This window comes from Podarcis pityusensis, assembly GCF_964106645.2.
Source record: "Podarcis pityusensis genome assembly, chromosome: 18".
Taxonomy (NCBI): domain Eukaryota; kingdom Metazoa; phylum Chordata; class Lepidosauria; order Squamata; family Lacertidae; genus Podarcis; species Podarcis pityusensis.
Window position 1 is genome coordinate 9,963,289 of NC_138043.1, and position 21,638 is coordinate 9,984,926.

The 21,638-nt window shown below is 47.9% G+C and overlaps 2 protein-coding genes and 1 long non-coding RNA gene across 7 annotated transcripts in view; 2 read left to right on the forward strand and 1 right to left on the reverse strand.

The window, feature by feature from the left end:
• IZUMO4 (IZUMO family member 4) overlaps positions 1 to 8,816 on the forward strand; it is an 18,764-nt gene extending 9,948 nt beyond the window's left edge. For all 3 annotated transcript variants that reach the window (XM_080989217.1, XM_080989218.1, XM_080989216.1), the window contains exons 5-11: positions 485 to 560; positions 2,386 to 2,433; positions 4,922 to 4,936; positions 5,827 to 5,874; positions 6,565 to 6,582; positions 8,136 to 8,158; positions 8,640 to 8,816. In XM_080989217.1, coding sequence (XP_080845343.1) covers positions 485 to 560; positions 2,386 to 2,433; positions 4,922 to 4,936; positions 5,827 to 5,874; positions 6,565 to 6,582; positions 8,136 to 8,158; positions 8,640 to 8,740 — 329 coding nt within the window. In that variant the 3' untranslated portion in view covers positions 8,741 to 8,816. The remainder of the gene's footprint in view (positions 1 to 484; positions 561 to 2,385; positions 2,434 to 4,921; positions 4,937 to 5,826; positions 5,875 to 6,564; positions 6,583 to 8,135; positions 8,159 to 8,639) is intronic.
• Positions 8,817 to 9,444: 628 nt separating this feature from the next.
• Positions 9,445 to 21,638, reverse strand: part of AP3D1 (adaptor related protein complex 3 subunit delta 1) — a 51,641-nt gene continuing 39,447 nt past the window's right edge. For 2 of the 3 annotated variants that reach the window (XM_080988757.1, XM_080988759.1), the window contains 10 exons: positions 20,687 to 20,749; positions 18,958 to 19,059; positions 18,151 to 18,297; positions 16,764 to 16,811; positions 16,455 to 16,644; positions 15,469 to 15,557; positions 14,013 to 14,098; positions 12,434 to 12,555; positions 11,763 to 11,842; positions 9,445 to 11,605 (listed from right to left, as the gene is read on the reverse strand). In XM_080988757.1, coding sequence (XP_080844883.1) covers positions 11,510 to 11,605; positions 11,763 to 11,842; positions 12,434 to 12,555; positions 14,013 to 14,098; positions 15,469 to 15,557; positions 16,455 to 16,644; positions 16,764 to 16,811; positions 18,151 to 18,297; positions 18,958 to 19,059; positions 20,687 to 20,749 — 1,023 coding nt within the window. In that variant the 3' untranslated portion in view covers positions 9,445 to 11,509. The remainder of the gene's footprint in view (positions 11,606 to 11,762; positions 11,843 to 12,433; positions 12,556 to 14,012; positions 14,099 to 15,468; positions 15,558 to 16,454; positions 16,645 to 16,763; positions 16,812 to 18,150; positions 18,298 to 18,957; positions 19,060 to 20,686; positions 20,750 to 21,638) is intronic. The other variant, XM_080988758.1, reaches the window with a different exon arrangement.
• On the forward strand, positions 11,849 to 12,304 carry LOC308467577. The gene is made up of 2 exons (XR_013981233.1): positions 11,849 to 11,927; positions 11,985 to 12,304. It is a non-coding gene; the product is annotated as an uncharacterized lncRNA (long non-coding RNA).

The window sequence follows — 21,638 nt, forward strand, 5'->3', positions numbered from 1 at the left end:
TCTAATGGAAGGACATTCCACAGGGAGGGTGCCACCACCGAGAAGGCCCTCTGCCTGGTTCTCCGTAATCTCACTTCTCACAGGGAGGGAACCACCAGAAGGCCCTTGGAGCTGGACCTCAGTGTCTGGGCTGAGTGATGGAGGTGGAGACGCTCCTTCAGGTCTACTGGGCCGAGGCCATTTAGGGCTTTGAAGGTCAGCACCAACACTATGAATCATGCCCAGAAATGCACTGGGAGCCAATGTAGGTCTTTCACAGGCATAGGCAAACTCGGCCCTCCAGATGTTTTGGGACTACAACTCCCATCATCTCTGACCACTGGTCCTGTTAGTTAGGGATGATGGGAGTTGTAGTCCCAAAACATCTGGAGGGCCGAGTTTGCCTATGCCTGGTCTTTCAGGACTGGTGTTATATGGTCCCAGCAGCCGCTTCCAGTCACCAATCTCGCTGCCATATTTGACGTCTTCTGTTTTTGTTTTACAGGAATAAAGCAATACGAAGCCGTTTCTTGCGTAACCTGCAATGCCACCAAACCAGCTTGCTTTGGATATAATTGCGAGTAAGAAGTCTCTCTCTCATTTCCATGTTAGAAAAAATACAATTACAAATTGCATATCGGGGAGGCTGATTCCCATAGCAGAAAAGCTTCCAGGCCCTTTCCTGCAATTATTCTCCACTGTGTGAAATCTAAGCCAGAGGTTCCCAAACATAATTTTTTTTGCGGGAGTGTGGGGAGTACGTCCCCTTGGTTCCACCAACTCATTCCCAGGGGGGAAAGCAGTATTCAAAATAGCAGTTTGCAAGGAAGATAATAACACAATGAAACTCTAAATCAGAAACAATTAAATTGCACATTTATTCAAAATCCAATTGGAACAATTGAGTTTGATTAATTCAACAAAACTGATTTCCTTATCCATTCTTCTTTGGCAGGGGCTTATTCCTTCCATTTTTGTGCATTAAGAAATCCTAGCTGCTCTCTTTACTTACATCAACAGCTTAATCATCTTTTTTGAAACTTCTGTCCCTCTAATCCCTAAGAGCAAAGCTTCACTTCTTTCTTTTTTTGTATAATCACTTTGAGCATCTTTTTTATCTCATCATATATCCTATCCCAAAATACCCTTGGCTTTCTTACAAGTCCAGCATCTACATATGGGGGGGGGGGAGCCCAATTTGCTTGTTTACACTTCCAGCAGTTAGAACACTGTCCCACCATCTCGTCCTCCGTCGTCCCCTTCTCCTTGCGCCCTCCATCTTTCCCAACATCAGGGTCTTTTCCAGGGAGTCTTCTCTTCTCATGAGGTGGCCAAAGTCTTGGAGCCTCAGCTTCAGGATCTGTCCTTCCAGTGAGCACTCAGGGCTGATTTCCTTTAGAATGGAGAGGTTTGATCTTCTTGCAGTCCATGGGACTCTCAAGAGTCTCCTCCAGCACCAGAATTCAAAAGCATCCATTCTTTGGCGATCAGCCTTTTATGGTCCAGCTCTCACTACTGGGAAAACCATAGCTTTAACTAGATGGACCTTTGTTGGCAAGGTGATGTCTCTGCTTTTTAAGATGCTGTCCAGGTTTGTGATTGCTTTTCTCCCAAGAAGCAGGCGTCTTTTAATTTTGTGGCTGCTGTCACCATCTGCAGTGATCATGGAGCCCAAGGAAGTAAAATCTCTCACTGCCTCCATTTCTTCCCCTTCTGTTTGCCAGAAGGTGATGGGACCAGTGGCCATGATCTTAGTTTGATCTTCCATTAAAAACTGCAAAAAAAGATGATGAATTGAAAGTGGAGACAATGGGGGTACCTTTCCCTCTTTATCTGTTTGTTTCATAACACAAAACAAGGGCAAGGTAACTGCAGCCAGACAGGTTATAGCGAGTAATTGGAAAAAATCCAGAAGAGCTAGGGGTGAACCAATGAAGGAAAAAACTGAAGAATATTATAATTTTAGACTTTCTAACTGTGAAGATACACAGAATGAAAGGGTTTGAGGTCAGTGAGAAAGAGGAGGATTGGTTTGAGAAGATATTGAATTATTTGGGTAAGTTTGAACAATTTGGGGCAATTAAAATGTTAAAGTTTAAATAAACCTTGTGGATGGAGGAGTGTTAACGTATATAAAATTGTCCATATGGTTGATTTGAATATGTTGTTATTGATTATGTATACCCAATGTATCAGCTGCCTGGGGGGTTTCACTGTTTGTGTTTGGTTGTTGGTAAAAAATTAAAATAAAAATAAATAATATAAACTAATAATCATATTAAAAAACAGGGGAGACTGGTTCATTAGGGCAAGTGGCTTCAGTCTGGCCCTGACACCCAGGAAGTCTCTCCAGCCACAACCCCACATTCTGACCCCGAGTTTCTGTCCCCTGTTTCCGCCCCCCAGGTCCTCTGAAGACTGGGAAGACGCCTTGAAGGGCCTGTACGAGTACATGTGAGTTCTCCAGGGGCTGTACAGGGTTAGGGGTGATGGGCAGGCATTTGGGAGGCAAGAAAGGGGAGCAAGCAGTCCCTGGTGAAGTTTCTAGTCCCTGTGTTCCTGGAGACAGGGTGAACGAAGCAAGACGGGGAGAGGGGCCACCTGGGACCCCCCCCCCCAAGTTGTTGGACTCATCCCTGGCTTGGGGCCAGTGGGAATTGGAGTTGCAACATCGGGTGGGTCACAGGTTTGCCGTGGTCTAAGAAGATGCATTCTCTAGTGCATGCAAGCGATGGAAGAATGCTTCTGTTCAGGACAGGCGCTTCCTCCTGGGAATGGAGAATGCCCCTCCTTGCAGCAGGGGCAGGGGGAATTTGCATCCCTCCATAGATCATTGGCGGAAGGCCTCTATTCGCAAGATGCATTCCCTCCTAAGGAAGGAGAATGCCCCTTGGAAGATATCTTCATGCTTGCTGGGAATGCAAAATCGTAGATATATTTTGGACCGGGCTCTTCGATTTTCTCTCCGAAATTATTAAACAATTTCCTTTGCCAGTACCAGCCTTAGCTTTCACTAAACCCAGATTCCGACCCCACCACCCAGCATAAAGATTTACCGTATTTTTTGCTCTATAAGACTCACTTTTTCCCTCCTGCAAAAGTAAAAAGGGGAAATGTGTGTGCGTCTTATGGAGCGAATGCAGGCTGCGCAGCTATCCCAGAAGCCAGAACAGCAAGAGGGATTGCTGCTTTCCCTGCGCAGCGATCCCTCTTGCTGTTCTGGCTTCTGAGATTCAGAATATTTTTTTTCTTGTTTTCCTCCTCCAAAAACTAGGTGCGTCTTGTGGTCTGGTGCGTCTTATAGAGCAAAAAATACGGTATATATTTTGGACCCGGCTCTTCGGTTTTCTCTCTGAAATTATTAAACAACCTCTCTTGCCAAGCCCAGCCTTAGCCCTGCTTTCACAAAACCCAGATTCCGATCCTACCACCCAGCATAAAGATTTACCGTAATTCTTTTTCTACTGGTAGTTGCACACCTAGTGATAGCAGATCCCTGGAAATCCCAGGTGTTGCGACTTCTTAAGATGTGGTTCAATAATATTAGTTCGGAATGACGAACTGGGCTTGGAAGAGTTGCAAATGGGGTTATAAAGGAAAATAAAACCTGGTCTCCCTTCTTTTCATATGAAAGGAGGTGGGGGGAGAAAATAAAGCTCTCCCACCAGCCTCACAAACCTGTCTGTGGAGGACCTGCCAGCATTTTAAGACCATGTATAATGACATTAGCCTGACACCTGCTTCATAGAATACAGGCAGGCAGTTGGAAAACTTTTGTAATGTCTCAGGTTTTAATCAAGACATTGTGGCTGGGGTTTTTTGGAACCGCTTTGGAAATGCTCTTGTTACTGCTCTGTGTGTTGCTTTGTGCTGCAGTCTCTGCTTTATTGAATTTAATAAAAACAAAATTAAGGAAAGAAAGAAAGGAAGGAAGGAAGGAAGGAAGGAAGGAAGGAAGGAAATGCCTCTTCTTAGATCAAGGATCAGTGGCACTCTCATTTTTGCAGAGCTCCAACTCCTGCCATTCCCAGCTCCTGGCCATGTGGGCTTCTGGGGCTACTGGAAGTTGCAGTCCATGCAATATAATGAGGGCCACAGGGCCCCACCTTGGCCCTTCGGACTTTCACATTGCAGAGGTCAACAATGCCACGTCCACGCACAGGCGACAAGCCCCAGGCAGTTTGGGGGAAGCAGAACGCAGCAGTCCTGTCCCCCTTTAGAAAGAACTGGCTGGTGGGGGCTCTACAGGATTCCCATTAGGTGGTGGCACCAAGACTTTGGAACTCACTGCCACTTGATATCAGGCAGGAACTTCCGCGGTACTCTTTGTGGTGCCTACTTAAAACATATTTGTTTAGGGAGGAGTATCCCGACACATATTATTATTATTATTATTATTATTATTATTATTATTATTATTATTATTATTCCACCCATCTGGCTGGGTTGCCCCATAAACATTGATGTGTTTTGATCTCCTTTTAGTGCCGTCGCTCATATTTTTCGCTCTATAAGACGCACCAGACCACAAGACGCACCTGGTTTTTGGAGGAGGAAAACAAGAAAAAACATATTCTGAATCTCAGAAGCCAGAACAGCAAGAGGGATCGCTGCGCAGTGAAAGCAACAATCCCTCTTGCTGTTCTGGCTTCTGGGATAGCTGCGCAGCCTGCATTCGCCCCATAAGACGCACACACATTTCCCCTTACTTTTTAGGAGGGAAAAGGTGAGTCTTATAGAGCAAAAAATACGGTACCTTTCAAATGCTTTTAGCCATTTTCAAAACTGTTTCTACCAGTAAAATTTAATGTTTCTTGCACATCACTTAGAGGTTTTTGTTACAACCCAGCGATATAAGAATTTGGTTGAAGAAATATAAAGAAATAAAGAAGCCTGTTATATCCTCTGTTTTTTCCTCTTCCCCTCTCTCTCTCACACACAGATACAGTTTGACAACGTAAGTCAGGCGTTTTCACGAATGTTTTGGAGCAAAGTTTTCTGCAGCGACGAAAATTTGAGCGCGGGAAATGGAAGATTTTGCCCCCTTCTGCAAGGCCCCCTTGGCTGCGCCCCGTGCAACACATTTGCGAGGAAGGCAGTGGCAGGAGTCCCCCTGACGGACAGCAGAGGGGCAGCAGTTTCCCAAAAAGACCAGCTGGGGGGCTCTGGGTTGGCCCCCGAGGTGGGAAAAAACAACACCACACCACTTTTGTCCAGGTTGCCAAAAGTGAAACATTGAGCAGCTGAATCCACGTAAGGGAGACCCACCTGGAGGTGCAAGATGAGCTGGGGTAGCTCAGTGGGCAGAAGACGAGTCTCTTAATCTTAGGGTTGTGGGTTCAAGTCCCACACTGGGCAAAAGATTACTGCATCGCAGAGGGTTGGACTAGATGACCCACATTGTCATGTGTGTGTGTTTGTGTGTGTGTGTGTATGCAGAATATGTGTGTGTGCGCGCGTTAAGATCCTCAGAAATTATTTTGCTAGGAACTCTTTTTTTTACTTAAGATTTTTTAATTAATTTTTCAAAACTTTAACCAATTAATTTCAATTTTCTAATTTGTTATACATTTCTCTTTTGATTTGACTTTCCGCCTTTTCTTCCATGCTGTTTTTCATACCAATCCCTTTCACAAATATAGTATCACACATTTCATCTAAGACAGATTCCTCCATTTCATCTATTATCATTTTCTTCCCGTTGCTCAAATTTTAAATCCTGTTTGTGATATCATTTGGTTATGATATCCCCCCCCTTCAAATAATCCAAAATTTCAGTGTGGTTTTTTTTATTAGCTGGGAACTCTTCCAGGTGATTTTTTAAACACCTGGCTGCTGTCTTCACAGGAACCCAGGCGAGTGGTCAATGGCACTGAAGCAACTCCCGGGATTTAGGTAGGCGCCCATTTCCTTGAAAGCCATTGGAAAAACTAAGGTACTCCCCCACAAAACATAGAGCAACAGTTGCGGGTGGGGAAATAGTGCCCGGGAGAATCAGTTTGTGGGAGAGGGGGAGGCTTATAGATTAAATTAACGAATAGCTGCCGAGATGATATAGCAGGGACTCAGTCCTAGAAAGGAGTGGCCCCTTTTTGGGATAATTGTTCCGTTCCAGGAAGCGGCGCCAGAGCTGAAGTGAAGACAGGACGGCCATCCTGTCAGGGATGTTGTGCTTTCCAGGATTTTTCTCTGTGCTTTACAGATTTACTCTGGGATTTTAGGTTGCATCCTGCATTCAGCAGGGGGGCTGGGTTACCCCTTGAGGTGCCTTTCAACGCCTATCGATTCCTGCTAATGCAGGATTGCAGCAGCTAAGCAGGTGTATACCTGGAATAATAATAATGGTTTTTATTATTATTATTTATACCCCGCCTATCGGGCTGGGTTTCCCTAGCCGCTCTGGGTGGCTTACAGCACCTACAGGGTCCAAAGAGGGAGGCAGATACAGGGGGAAGGGAAGGAATTGGGACCCACAGCATCAATGTGTTCAAGAAACCACCAAGAACATTTTTAGAGCATTGCAGTGGGGGTCTCTTCCAACTGTACAATTCTGTATTTCTCTCCCCCCCCCCCCTTATCTTTCAGCCACTGCACATCTACAAGGTAAACAAGCAGCCGCGAGGAAAGATGGACGGGATTTGCTGAGCTGAAAGTTGTTGTTTGTGGCTGTGCACGACATTTTCAAAAATGGATTCCCTCAGAGAGAGTCCCAAAGACAGCTGTAGTTTGCCCCTTGCAAAGCAAAAATTCCCAGCGCCCTTATCCTAATGCCATAATGCTGCAAGTCTACGGTGTGGCCACATTTTGAATGCCCTGCTCCGTTCTGGTCACCTCTCCTTGAAAAGGAGATTGTAGAGCAGGGGAAAGTTCAGAAAAGGGGCAACCTGAAGGATCGATGGGATGGAGAAAGGTTGCAGTATTTGGTGCTTTTTAGTGCAGAAAGGGGACACGGGTGGCGCTGTGGGTTAAACCACAGAGCCTAGGACTTGCCAATCAGAAGGTCGGCGGTTCGAATCCCCACGACGGGGTGAGCTCCTGTTGCTCGGTCCCAGCTCCTGCCAACCTAGCAGTTCGAAAGCACGTCAAAGTGCAAGTAGATAAATAGGTACCGCTCCGGCGGGAAGGTAAACGGCGTTTCCGTGCGCTGCTCTGGTTCACCAGAAGCGGCTTAGTCATGCTGGCTACATGACCCGGAAGCTGTACGCCGGCTCCCTCGGCCAGTAAAGCGAGATGAGTGCTGCAACCCCAGAGTCGGCCACGACTGGACCCAACGGTCAGGGGTCCTTTACCTTTACCTTTAGTGCAGAAAGTTCACGCATCATTTGGAGAAAGCAGATAGAGGGAAGTTTTTCTCTGCCTCTCAGAACACTTGAACTTTTAGATATCTGACAAAGCTTGGAGGATTCAGGACTGATGAAAGTCCTTTGTCACACGGCACAGTTGAACTGTGGAACTCACTGCCACTGGAAGGCTTTAAAGGAGGATTAGACAAATTCATGGCCATCGATGGCTGCTAGCCAAGGTGGCTATGCTCTGCCCGCCATGATTGGAGGCAGTAATGCTTCGAATAACAACTGCTGGAAAACACAAGAGAGGGGAGGGCTCTTGTGTTCAAATCACGCCTTTGGGTTTCCCAAACGCATCTGGTTGGGCACTGCAAGAAGAGGGTGTTGGACTAGATAGGCCATCTACTATTCCAGCACACTCAGGCAGAAAATCGTGCTCTTCCTTATTCAGTTCACTAATGAATTGCTTCCCACGAAGCATCTGGAAGTGAGTCGCAATGCAATGATTGTTAACGTACATAAAAACAGCTTAAAACAATCACACTTTGAAACTATGATAAATATTGTTACACGCCACTCCAATCTCTTGAGCAGCGAGAGATTCCAGGGGTTCCTGCATCTACCCAGGGCTCAGTTTCCCTGGAAAGGAGGTCAGTAGAATCCCACTTCTGACACCAGTGTTGCACACACCCAAATCTCCAAGTGCTGAGAGACTCCAGGGGTTCTGGGCACTAACTCAGGGTTTGGCCTCCTTGAAATAAAGGCCAGGGGAGACAGTGGTGTCTTTAGCAGTTTTGTTTTTTATCGACACATGTATACAACCGGCACATGGCGTTGAACTTAACTCTGTGTCTTCCTCTGTTTCCGCAGACCAGAGAACCTGAACTTTACGAGTAAGTTTCCAAAACTTTGTCTTGGGTGCTGCAGGGGGCATGGCTTCACGACTTATGGGCTGATGTGAAATAGAGGTATTCTCTTCCATTAGCAAGGAAGACCTCTTCTTAGATCAAGGAGGATAAAACATCTCTGGCCCATCCAAAGTTGCTGGAATCTCACCTCCTGTCCTCCCAGACCACGTGTGAGATGGGAGTAATGGTTCCATCTTAAAGAGGCATTCCCTTTCGAGGGATTGTGCCTCTTCTTCAAAAAGGGACATAGGAACCCCTGTGGCTGCCGACTCCTGGCAAACAGCCACCATCCAGCGAGCCCAAAAATCAGGAATGGTCCTCCAACACCTAGGGAGGCCATAGGTTCCTAATCTGTTATGCCACCATGTTACAGAGATGGAAAGGTGGAGTCAGAAGGGCACTGCACGCCGGTTTTAGGGACAGCAGCTACAAGGGGGGTCTCTAATGCCTGCTTTGTGTCCCCTAGGTATAGAAAGCACCCTCTCCAAAAACTGGCTCAACTTGATGGCGCTGAAGGAGCTTGAGGGAGAGACCCCCGTTCTCCAGCTCCTCGCCCCGATCTGCTGAATTATTTTCTTTTCCACAATGTTCTATGGAGAGCCCACTTTGATGTAATAAAATTATGGATAGAGAGACCCCTGCAGTTTGGTGATGTGGAGCCTGGTTGTATCAGAAAGATGGTCTCATTGGTTTTACACACAGCCAGGAATCTGGTAGATCCCTCCCAACTACATATGAAATGGTCTGGGTCTTTTGAAAGGGAAAATGGGATCAACTGAAAAAGGGGTTTGATGGCTCAAGAAAAAACGAAATGGCTCAAGAAAAAACGAAATGGTGAATTAATGGGTAAGTAACCAAAACCGACGCGGGTGGTGCTGTGGGTTAAACCGCTGAGCCTAGGACTTGCCGATCAGAAGGTCGGCAGTTCGAATCCCCGCGACGGGGTGAGCTCCCGTTGCTCAGTCCCTGCTCCTGCCAACCTAGCAGTTCAAAAGCACATCAAAGTGCAAGTAGATAAATAGGTACCGCTCCGGCGGGAATTTAAACGGCGTTTCCGTGCGCTGCTCTGGTTCGCCAGAAGCGGCTTAGTCATGCTGGCCACATGACCCGGAAGCTGTATGCCGGCTCCCTCAGCCAATAAAGCGAGATGAGCGCTGCAACCCGAGAGTCGGCCACGACTGGACCTAACGGTCAGGGGTCCCTTTACCTTTAACCAAAACCGAAGCTTTTCCAAAGCATGGGGAAAGATGAAAGACCTTTCAAGAGTCAGCTGGTTTTGTAATTTTATTGGATCATCTCAACATACACACACGCACACACAAAAATTGGTACAGCAGCTTTGTGGCGTTTTTCTCTTTCAGGGATTTCAGGGGAAAGGGGGGAATGTCGATAGCAAATAAGTTTGATTTTGTTCTTCCTCCCCCCCCCCAAAAAAAAACATAACACATCATACAGTTTTTTAAAGGTTCTAGAATCACCAAAAGGTTTCTGCAAGAGAACATAATCTACATGCTAAAGTGAGGGTTGATTTTTTCATCCAGGAATATATGTACACATATATAGATATATATATACTTCTTTTTTTTTAATCCACTAATTCCAAGGAACCTTTGTCCTTTTAAAGACAAATTTAAAAGACGCCGTGCAGTCTCCCTCCCAACGCGTACGCAAAAATCCGGACTAAGCCACGGAAGGTTGACCAGGAGCTTCTCCCCGCCCCAAAGAACTTTTTTAATACTTTTCTCAAGCAACATGGGCCCCGACGATAATGTGGGAGAGGGGAGACCTGGATCCATCTGATAAATCAAGTTCTGCCAGAGCAAAACGACCCCTCTTTCCCCAAGCCGGCAAGCGTTTTGCAAGTGGTTTTGGATTTTAAAAAACCCAAACCTACCCCTAAATGGGGAGGGGGGGAAAAGGTTGAGGCACCCGTGTCTTGAAACAAGCAGTACATCAAAAAGCAAGCCAGAGACCAGGGTTTTCATGCTTGTTTCTGTGCTCTCTCTGCATCCCACAAAATATACTTTATTTGGGGGTGGGGGGGGAGGTTGAAAAATGATATTTTGCGAAACAGGTGGGTTCTTTTTAAAAAATTGCTAAGTGCCATATTCCTCAACAGTGATCAAGCTGATTTCAAAATAAATAAGTCGCCGGCTCACTTCCGTCTTACGGGACAGGAGCTTGGGGGAAGGTTTGTCAAAACTAGAGGGAAGAAGTCTTGATTCCAGCCAAGAATCTCCAAAAAACACAAGGAAGCCGTCCCACAAGCTGTGCGGTCTGCCAGTTTCTCGGACCAATGTCACGCGGCTGATCGATTAGAGTCTTGAGCTGGGAGTTCAGAAGCCCAAGGCAGTTTATGGGAGCAGGTGGAATATGGGGCGAAAAGGGGTAATTGGGGTCATGGTGGGAGGACCATGGCCATTGCAGCAGCCAAAGGGGTCAACCTAACATGGTAAGCCAAATAAAAATGTCAAAAATAAAGTGGGGGGGGGGGGATCCACACACAAAACCAAGAGACAATGAACCTTTGGATTTCCAGTTTTCTTTTTGCTACATTCTAAACAAAATAAAAACTTCAGGAATGTGATATTTTGCTCTCTCTCTCTCCCTAAGTGGACATCACAAAGACCCACGGGAAGGGGAAGGGGAGTTGATCTATCTCGCGGAACGGGAATGAATCCCATCCTCGGAAGGCAGGAGGGGAGGCAAACACAACTGGCTTATGGTGGGAGGTGGGAGGGAAGCCAGGGCTTAAAAAAAAACAAACCCAACAACAGCAACAACAAAACTAATTACAGATACAGTCAGCCTGGATGTGGACCACCACGCTATTGAGGGTGGTGACCCAGAAGAGCAACCGTGAAATTGGAGCTGATTTAAAGAGATGCGGTGCCTGCGATTTCTTGGGTCGCTCAGCACCACAGCTCATTGGGCCATCGATTGTGGCAAGGATCTCTTGGGCGGCTGCGTCAACGATGGCAGGGTGCTTCTCTGGTACAGAAGAAGTTCCCCACCACGGCTGGTCGAAAAGTTCAAAATGGAATGTGAGGGAAGGGGGGAGAGAGAGAAAAGACTACAGCTTCGGGATGTGTAAACCGCCAGAACTGAAAAACAACACCCACCCACGCGCCCCGCGTCCCAGGGCGGAGTGGGAAAATGCCCGCCCGCAGGAGGGGCAGGTAGGGGAGGACCGTACGTGCGCATGGGGAGAGAGAGGGGAGGGGAGAGGAATCTTTATCGCTCGGCCGGATTCAGTCTGTGTGAGCCTCACGACACTCCTCTCTCGGGGGGAGGCGGGGGGAGGAGAACGGATCGCACCAGTTTCTCGGGAGCAACTCAGCACTTCGACAAGGTCTCCTTGAGTTCAGACAGCAGGTTGCCCAGCAAGGTCGGCTCGTTGCACTTGGCATCGACGGAGACGGAGTTCTCTCCCTTTGGAAAGAGAGCGGTTTTTCATTTGTGGGTGCGGACAGAGAGAAATCAGACAGCAAACACGGATTTTGGCCAACCAACACAATCAAAGGAGGTGGAGCGACTCCCCTAGGATGCGATCATCACCCCACTGTGTCTGCCCCCCCCCCCCACTTACCTTTTTAACTAACAGACAGACATGATGGCCCTGGATAGAACGGCTATACATTGACGCGCAGGACCCCACTCGCTCGACAACTGAAGGGGAAGGAAAGAGAAGGTGTTTGAGATGGGGCATCTTCGTCCTCTCCCTCAAAAACAAGGCTAAGCTTTCAGGAGTGTGGTGAAGAAGAAGAAGAAGAAGGAGGAGGAGGAGGAGGAGGAGGAGGAGGAGAAGGAGGAGGAGGAGGAGGAGAAGGGCCTTCAGAAGAGCTTACTCCCTCTGCCCATATCAACAAGAGGCACTGGTTAGATCTCCTGGGGAGAAGAAGCAGAGCTCAAAGCAGGGACTCATGCTGAGAAGCGACGGAAGGCCTCCTCAGAGAGTGGGCAAATCTCCTTGGATTGCTCACTCCTGATGCATCCAAACCCGATGCAGAGAGAGACGACGGGTAAAGGCAGCAAAAAAAAGCCCAACCCCACTTACCTGCCAGTCATAAGGACTTAAGCAGGGTGTGGAAACCCTCAAATTTGTACCCAAACAAATGCCAACAGCTGGGGGGAGAAATCACGTCTGGCAACCAATCTATTGACATTATTTTCAGCTCACCAACCCCACTATGACAGTCTATTCTGGGTTGTTGTTGTTGTTGTTTTGAGGAGGGGGAACCTACTGCAGCAGGAACTCACCTGAGAAGTGATGGTGGAAGCAGATTTTCGCCAGGAGGTGGTGGAAAGGCATGGTGATGCTGTCGACTTTGAAGGATCTGGCGTGCAGGTCCCCCGACTCCAGCAGCTTGGCATAAGCATCACTTGGGGGAGGAGAAATCAAGGTGAATTGAGTGGCCAGGGAAGCTGGGGGAAGAGGAGTGGGCCGGGACACCATCTCTGGCTTCCCCACTTCTGTGGGCCGGAAAAGCTTTTTAATGTTTATTATGATCTTGGGGCCCACTAGGTCTAGCGAGCAAACACACACTCATACCGACACACGAAGGGGGGGAAAGCATCAAAGTACAGTGGCGCCCCGCAAGACGAATGCCTCGCAAGACGAAAAACTCGCTGGACGAAAGGGTTTTGCGTTTTTTGAGCCGTTCCGCAAGACGAATTTCCCTATGGGCTTGCTTCGCAAGACGAAACGTCTTGCGAGTTCTTGCGAGTTTGTTTCCTTTTTCTTAAAGCCGCTAAGCCGTTAATAGCCGCTAAGCCGCTAATAGCCATGCTTCGCAAGACGGAAAAACCGCAAGACGAAGAGACTCGCGGAACGGATTAATTTCGTCTTGCGAGGCACCACTGTACCGTAATTTTTGCCCCATAGGGCGCACCGGCCCATAGGGTGCATCTAGTTTTTTGGGGGGGAAATAAAGAAAAAAAAATATTTCCCCCCCCAGGCGCGGGGCTGGGGCGGGGGAAGCCCGAGCTTCCCCCGACCCCTGCCCCCAGAACAGGCTGCTATCCGCAAGCCGTGGGAGAGCTGCGTGAAGCCCGAAGCCTGGGGGGGGGGGGCACTGAGCTCAGCGCGCCCCAGGCTTCGGGGTGCAGGCAGCTCTCCGCAAGCCGTGGGAGAGCTGCGCAAAGTCGCGCAGCTTTCCCACGGCTTGCGGATAGCAGCCTGAAGCCTGGAGAGCGAGAGGGGTTGGTGCGCACCAACCCCTCTCGCTCTCCAGGCTTCAGCGAAAGCCTGCATTCGCCCCATAGGACGCACACACATTTCCCCTTCATTTCTGTGCGTCCTATAGGGCGAAAAATAAGTACATTCAAATGACATTGCAAAGAAATACGGTTCATAAATAAGCCTGTTTCCCCCTGCTCTGGAGGGTAGGACTCGAACCCGTGGCTTCAAGTTACGAGAAAGGAGATTCCGATTAAACATCAGGAAGAAGTTTCTGACAGTGAGAGCTGTGTGATAGTGGAAAGGGTTCACTCCGGAGGGTCTGGGCTCTCCTTCCTTGGTGATTTTTAAGCAGAGGTTGGATGCCCACCTGTCATGGATGCTTAAGCTGAAATTCCTGCATTGCAGGGGGTTGGACTAGATGACCCCTGGGGTCCCTTCCAACTCCACAATTTATGATTCTACAAACTTTTTCTCAAAAGCAGGGCAAGGGAAAAGCATGTCAGGTCGATCTCTGCATCCAACAGTGGAAGTTCATTTGTCCGCTCCCAGAGTCTCAAGAATATTGCTTAGGCGCTACGTTCCCAGTGACGTGGCGACTTAGGAAGCCTTGTAAAGACAGCGAGAGACAGAGGACAGTGGCACCTGGAAGGGGCTCACCTGTAACAGGGCGTCGTGATAAGGTAGGAGGCGCAGCTGAAATGCAACTTGAAGTCCAGCTTTTCGTGTGTTGAGCCTTCCTCGTCCTGCCAGAAAACAACAGAGGATGGGAAGTGGGGGCAAAGGAAGCAGACCCCCCCCCCCCGCTCAACGCATCCCTGAAACAGCCTCTTCTCATGGGGAGCGGGGAAGGAGGCAGAAAAAGCCCCCCAACGGACCCTCCCGCATGCTCCATTTTTCACTCCAGCCACCCGCCTAGCTGTTCCTCTCTAAGGCTTTGAAAAAAAAATCTGGCTTTTCAGTCCCTTCTACCCATAAGAGTCCCAAGGATGGGAAAAAGCCGCATCCAATATATTAATATAAAATCACCATTTATGGAACGCTCTGTCACAAGAGACTAGGGCCCTGCGGGACCTGACATCTTTCCGCAGGGCCTGCAAGACAGAGTTGTTCCACCAGGCCTTTGGTCAGGGCACAGCCTGACTCCCTCCTCTGGCAACCTGCACAGAATTTTGCCTAACGGTTGCCATTAATTTGATTTTAATTAATTTTTATAATGAAATGTTTTTAGAAGGTTGGATTATTTGATTGTTTGATTATTTGATTGCTGTTAGCCGCCTTGAGCCCAGCTTCGGCTGGGGAGGGCGGGATATAAATAAAATTTATTATTATTATTATTACGTTTATGTACTGCCCTTCATCCGAGGATCCCAGGGCGGTTTTCTGGCATAAAAACACAAAAATACACAACGGAAAAGCAATAACCCCTCCAGGCCACAGATTTAGTTAGTGCAGCTGCACAATGGATTTTTATATATCAAGCTGCCGGCCAGCTTTGTCTGCCTCCTGCACTCAACCTTGGCTGGAGAAGTAATAAACACATGTTTGTGGAGGACAGAGGGGCCGAGGAGGAGAAAAATGAGGTCTCTGTAGCTGCCTCCTTCTCCCCAGAGAGGACGGTGCCTTCACCCCCCCTCAGATGCCCACATATTGGCAGGATGCCCTGCGGGGGCTGCTAATCTCCGTCATGAGCCCTTGTGGCCAGCAAGACCAATGGCCAGCGATGAAGGTGGGGGTTGGGTGTTCACCATGGTCTTGAAGTCCCCTGACTTATTTATTTAGGAAATTGGTTCAGGGCTCTTTCATCATTAATCTGTTTCAAACTTTTTTTAAAAAAATACTGTGCAAAACTGAGTTTTAATGTTAATGGTGTGCTTTATTTATTCTTATTTTACTTATGAAATTTATAGGCCGCCCTTCATCACAAGATCTTGGGGCGGTTCACGGAGTAAAAAAATACAGGTTAAAAACTTGAAAGTAAGTAAAATTTAATTGTAACAGCCTGCCATAGGACCTTGGGGTGAAGGGCAGGCAATAAATTGTAATAATAATAATAATAATAATAATAATAATAATAGTAGAATTCAAGCGTTGGGAAAGTGGAAGAGGCCCTTACTTTGACGATAAATGCGAGGGTTCCTTTTAGTTTCTGCGCCATGACAATACTTTGCAAGGTGAAGACAAACTGGGCTTCGTTGGACACCCCTAAATTGGGAGAAGGGAGTGGGGGCAGGGGAAAGAGAAAATTTTTTAAAAAGAAATAAATTGACAAATATTCACTCTCTTCCACTTTGGCTCAAGCTTGATTGATTGGTGGGGGCAGGGGGAGCCCCACCAAACCAACACAGAGGCAGACTAAGAACACATAGTTTGGAAGTGTATGAAAATGAAAAGCATCAAAGACCCTCAGCAAAGTCACACAGCTACAGAGAAGACTGCCCCCTGCAACTACTATCAAATTCTGTCATTTGTATTAATGTAAACTTCCAGTAAACCTCCAGAACATATTCCCCAATATATTTTATCTTACTGATATAGCTGGTGGCTCAAACATATGACGTTTCTATCTATCTATTATGTGAAAATATAATAATAATCATCATCATCATCATCATCATCATCATGAAATCAAATATCCTTTATTACGCATAGCAAAACCACACATTATCAAATAGAAACCGTATACAAATTATGCAAAATACAAGCTCAACATAACAAGGTTTGTCCCAGTCAGATCTTTAACTCCAAAGAAAATCAATTTGCATAAATAATACAACCACTAAATCTCTTTATAATGGCCCAGTCTTTCTACATGGACAGCACTCAAAAATTCAGTCACTATTAAAATAATTTGATCATTACTGTCCGAAAGCAGGTTCTGAACTGTTGGTAGAGTAGAAGTCAGCCTATTGAGTTGTAAGGCCTCTAATAATGGTCTTCTGGCATAATAATAATAATAATAATAATAATTTGAAAGGTTGCCCCTGGGCTTAATCTAGATATGACCCCTTTGATGCCGTTAAACATTTCGTGGAAAGGGAGGCTTTCTTGACGCCTCTGGCCAACCCTGGACCCCCCCACCCCAGCAAAGACAGGACATACCAGGGGGCAGCTGGAAAGGGACAGGAATTCCGTCATGTATCGAGGAGCCTTCTGGCCGGAACATTTTAGTGTTGAGTGAGTCCAGGACGTTCAGCTCCATGCTCTTCAGGAAGCTGCTGCTTTTGTTCTCGAAGATGATGGAGACGGTCACCTGGCTGTCGTTCTGCAGGTTCCCCTGGATGTCGTAGGTCTGCGGGAAAAGGCATTTGTGAAGAGGGAGCAGCAGCAGCAGAGCTGGAGACCATCCCTCCACCACGGCACATTTAAGGCGCTTGCACTCCACGGAGGCGCAGACCCAACCCCACTCACCATTTTGATGTACGCGTTTTCGGCAAGGAGGGCGTAACTTGACATCGGCTGGAAGGCAGAAAGAAAATTGAAATTGAAATTAAAATACTTTATTGTCACTTGTATACAGTGAGATTACACGAGCACGCCCCACTCAGCTCTCTTAGTCTTAATTCTCCTCGTTTACTGACGCACACCCACCAAACCCCAAAGTCCGTTGCCCTGTTGTTATCTTTTCATTCAGCAGCCTAACAGCCCGCGGATAGAAGCTGTTCTTTACCCTGTTGGTGCGACTAATCCTGCTTCTATATCTTCTGCCTGAGGGCAAGAGATCAAGAAAGTGCCGGCCAGGGTGTGAATCATCCCTGAGGATTTCCCTCACTCTCCTGAGGCAACGTTCTTCCGCTATTTCATCCAGCGGATTCACGGGACAGCCCATAATATCTTGTGCTGTATTTGCCACCCTCTGTAGGCACTTCCTATCAGTTGATGTCAAACCAGCGTCCCACACCGTGATGCAGTAGGAAAGGACACTTTCTATTGTGGACCAGTAGAAGGAGATCATCAAATGTTGATTGACATCCTTCTTTCGCAATACTCTGAGGAGATGGAGCCTCTGTTGGGCTTTCTTAACCACCTGGTTTGTGTTTATTTTCCAAGTAAGGTCTTCACTGAGATAAACTCCTAGGAATTGAAAGGAAGAGACTCTCTCCACACAGCCCTCCCTGATGTTCAGTGGGGCTAGTTCTCCTCTCTTCCTCCCAAAGTCCAACACCATCTCCTTTGTCTTGCTGATATTAAGGTGCAAGCTGTTATTAAGGGCGTCATTCCTGAGCTGCGGCCAATTATGTGTGGAGAGCCAGCGTGGTTAGAGCACCGGAACAGGACTTGGAAGACCAGGTTCGAATCCCCTCTCAGCTAAGACACTGTCTGGGTGGCCTTGGGCCAGTCCCTCACTCTCAGCCTAACCTGCCTCGCAGGGTTTTTGTACGGACTAAATGTATGCCACCTTGAGTTTGTTATAGAAAAAGGCAAGGTTATAAATGCAGTAAATATATATAAAGTTCTGCTCGGGGTAAACCCACTGAAATTAAGAGAAGTTAGCAATGCCTATTAATTTCGGTGGGTCTACTTTGGGCAGGACCAACACTGGCTATGATTAAAAGAAATCTCTATACAGGAGTGCTTCCCAAACTTGGGTCTCTAGCTGGTTTTTGGGACTACAATTCCCACCATCCTAACCACTGGTGTCCTGCTAGCTAGGGATGATGGGAGTTGTAGTCCCAATACAGCTGGATACCTGAGTTTGGGAAATCCTGCAGAAGACCTCTCAAGCGGTTTGCCAGATGGCCAAAAATAATAACAAGGGGGGAAAACCAAAAGATGCAGTTATAAGACCCTTGCTCACCGGTAACGGTTCATCCTCCAGCGTCCCGTTCTGCACTGATTCTGCAGGGAGCTCCTCTCCACTGTTGCCCTGGTGTTTTTTCGACTTCTTATCCTTGGACTTCTCCTCTTTCTTGTGCTTCTTCTTCTTGTGCTTGGAGGATTTCGACTGGGCCAGGGGGAAATCCAGGGGTCAGACACCTTCCTCCCATATCGCCCATTAAAATCCAAGGCTCACCCCAAGTGATCTCTGCCAGGCCCTGCCCTGTGCAACTCCCTGCCCATAGAGGGAACTGCCCCTGCCTTCCTTCCAAAGTCTCTCAAAAACTGCTTTTGGGACAGGCGCTTCACAATACGAATGTTTCTCCTTAACCAAGCAGCATCTGCTGCTGTCTTATTGTGGTTTTTAATTAATAATAACAAATGATAATCATATTATTTATATGCTCCCCAGCCACTCTGGGCAGCTACCAACAAAATATTAAAAACACAATAAAACACCGAACATTAAAAACTTCCCTATATGGGGCTGCTTTCAGGTGTCTTTCATATCTCCCTGACATCTGACGGGAGAGCGTTACACAGGGCGGGCGCCACCACCGAGAAGGCCCTCTGCCTGGTTCCCTGTAACTTCACTTCTCGCAGGGAGGGAACCGCCAGAAGGACCTCCATGTCCAGACTGGACGATTGGTTATATTGTATTCCATATTGCAAGCTGCCTTGACATATCTTATGAAAGCATGGGTTGCAAATATTCAAGTAAACGATAAAAGAAGCCGACTGACAACCCCCTAACCCCCCTGTCGGGGACAGGGACTTGGCCACTCACCTTTCCTTCCTCTTCCTCCTCCAGCTCTTCTTCTCGCACTTCCTTCTGGGCCCCCACTGGCTCCCCTGCCCCTGCGAGGTTCACGCTCAGCTCAGAAGGGCTCTAAAGGGAGGCGGCAAGATTGAAATTATTTATACCCCGCCCATCTGGCTGAGTTGCCCCAGCCACTGTGGGCAGCTTTCAACAAATCAAAACACAGTTAGGCATCAAACATTAAAAACTTCCCCACACAGGGCCACCTTCAGATGTCTTCTAAAAGTTCTAGTTTATCTCATTGACGTCTGGTGCGAAATGCTCAAAAAGCAAGCCAAGGGGCTAAGGGACATCTAGGAGGCTCTCCCAGAGGGGCAAGGAGGGGTCTTACTTTACAATGGGTCATGCACTCAAACTGTGGGCAGCTCCCTGCCTGCATCCCTCCCCCCAGCCCACTGGCTGCCTGTTTACCGGGCCAGGCTCAGGGTTCTTGCGTTAATTTACAAGGCCCTTAACAACATGGCTCCAGGAGATCTTAAGATACTGCCTGATACCTTATATCCCAGTCTTATCGCTGAGATACCGGGGGCGGGGAGAGAAAACATGGGAGAAACAGGTCCCAAGGTCTTCGCCTAAACCACTGTTTTCGACCTTTTTGAGTCCACAGCTTTTTGACCAACTCCATTCTTTCTGCGGCACCCCTGTGGGGCTCAGGAGCCCAGTTACGTCCCCCCTTGCCTGCAGAGCTGGCAGCCTCTCACCCTTTTTTGAATACCCTCCCTTGTGGAGTGTTCCCTCAGCCTCCTCTCTTCTCCCGTCTCCCTGGGAGTCCTCTGGGCAGTTGCTGCCCTTGGTTTCTGAACTGCCCGCCCCAAGGAGAGGTGCCTCCTCACACTGCCCCACAGGAGCCTGGGAAGCACCCCCTGATCAGCCCTAGAGGCACCATTTGCCTGGGGAGCCTGTAGCTGGGGCTGCTGCAATGAACAGCCATGCAAGCCTTTGAGAGGAAGACGCAAGAGGGCATCAGAGGAGGGAGGGAGGGAGGGAAGGAAGGAAGGAAGGAAGGAAGGAAGGAAGGAAGGAAGGAAGGAAGGAAAGAAAGAGGCCAGCGTTGCCTGCAGCACCCCTGACCACCATTCAGTGCACCCCAGGGTGCCACAGTGCACTGGTTGAAAACCACTGGTTTAAGGAGTCCTTTGGCTGTCTTTTTCACCCCATAAGACGCACCTGACTATAAGATGCACCTAGTTTTTAGAGAAGGAAAGGGGGAAAGCCCTGGGGGTTTTTGGGATCAGCTCACAGTTGTGCAGCTTCTTTGCAAAGGGGAAAAGCCCCGGTTTTTTGAGGATCAGCTCAAAGTTGTTGAGCTTACTTTGCAAAGGGAAAAAAATCCTGTTTTTATGGGGTTCAGCTCAAAGTTCTGCAGCTTCTTTAGGAAAGGAAAGGGAGCCCTTTCTACAGTTTCCAGACAGATAATCTAATCAGCTAGTCACATGTCACTGGGGAAACAAACAGTCTCAGTCTGCAGAACATTCAACAATGGAGGCCTGGGCAAGGGGCTGGGGCTGGAAAGGGAGCCAGCGATTGACCACACATTCGCTCCATAAGATGCACAGACATTTCCCCTTACTTTTTAGGAGGAAAAAAGTGCGTCTTACGGTGCAAAAAATAAGTATATATCTGAGTTTGCAACACTTGCATGCGTGCACACACACACACACACACCCCATTTCAAAGCTCAGCAATGGAGATTAACCTTTGCTTCCGTAGCAGCTGCAGGTGGCGGACCGTCAGAAAGCCAGAAGTCCATGTCTTCCTGCTGGAACGAGAGAGAAGGGGAGCAAAAAAGGACTGTGGGTTACCTGTAGTGAACTTTCTTTTACAACATATTCAAATCTCACAAATAATAATAATAATAATAATAATCACCACTCCATCCCGATACACAAAGTATGTATGAAAACAGCAAACCCTGTGCCTATTTCTGGGTGCTTTCGAACTATAACTCCCACTATCACCCGCGACTGATGAGCCCTGCTGGAATGCAGCAGCTGAACTATAACTCCCACCAGACCTGGGTGCTGGGAATCAGAGTGCAATGGCCGGACCCTCCATGGGGCTCCCCGTCCCTGCTCTGAACGTGTTACCGGAAAAATCCGAGGGCTCCCTTGGACAAAAACAAAGACACCAACCAGGATAACTTGGAGCAAAACAGCAGCCTGTAGGCTTGGCCTTTATTGAACTGTTGCAACAGGGTGTTCCCCTCACTTGCAGGAGAGAGGAAAGACCCAGAAAGATGGTGTGCAAGACCTTATAAAAACTTTTGAAATTCCCATCCTCTAGGTCAAGCCCACCCCCAGAAACATCATGCATACATTACAGAAAGGAGGGGTTGAGGGAGGAGTTGTGGTGGTAACCTGAGTGTCCTGTCACCTGGCTGGTTCCTCCTTTCCCCCTGCCCATGAGTCACTTCCAGGAGACAAAGGGGAGTTGGCAGTTTCCTGCCCCCAGAGGGAAGAGCTGATCATTGTCCTTTGTTTCAGTCCATGCTGAATCCACTCCCATATGCAAGTTCTTTGTGATCTTGATGGTCTTCTGTCTAGGACCATCAGGGTTGGCATAGCAACTGGGCAGGGCTCCTGTGGATGTGCTGGTATGCTCAAGGGATTATGGCTGACCAGAACCAAGCCACCCCCCTTTGATAGTCC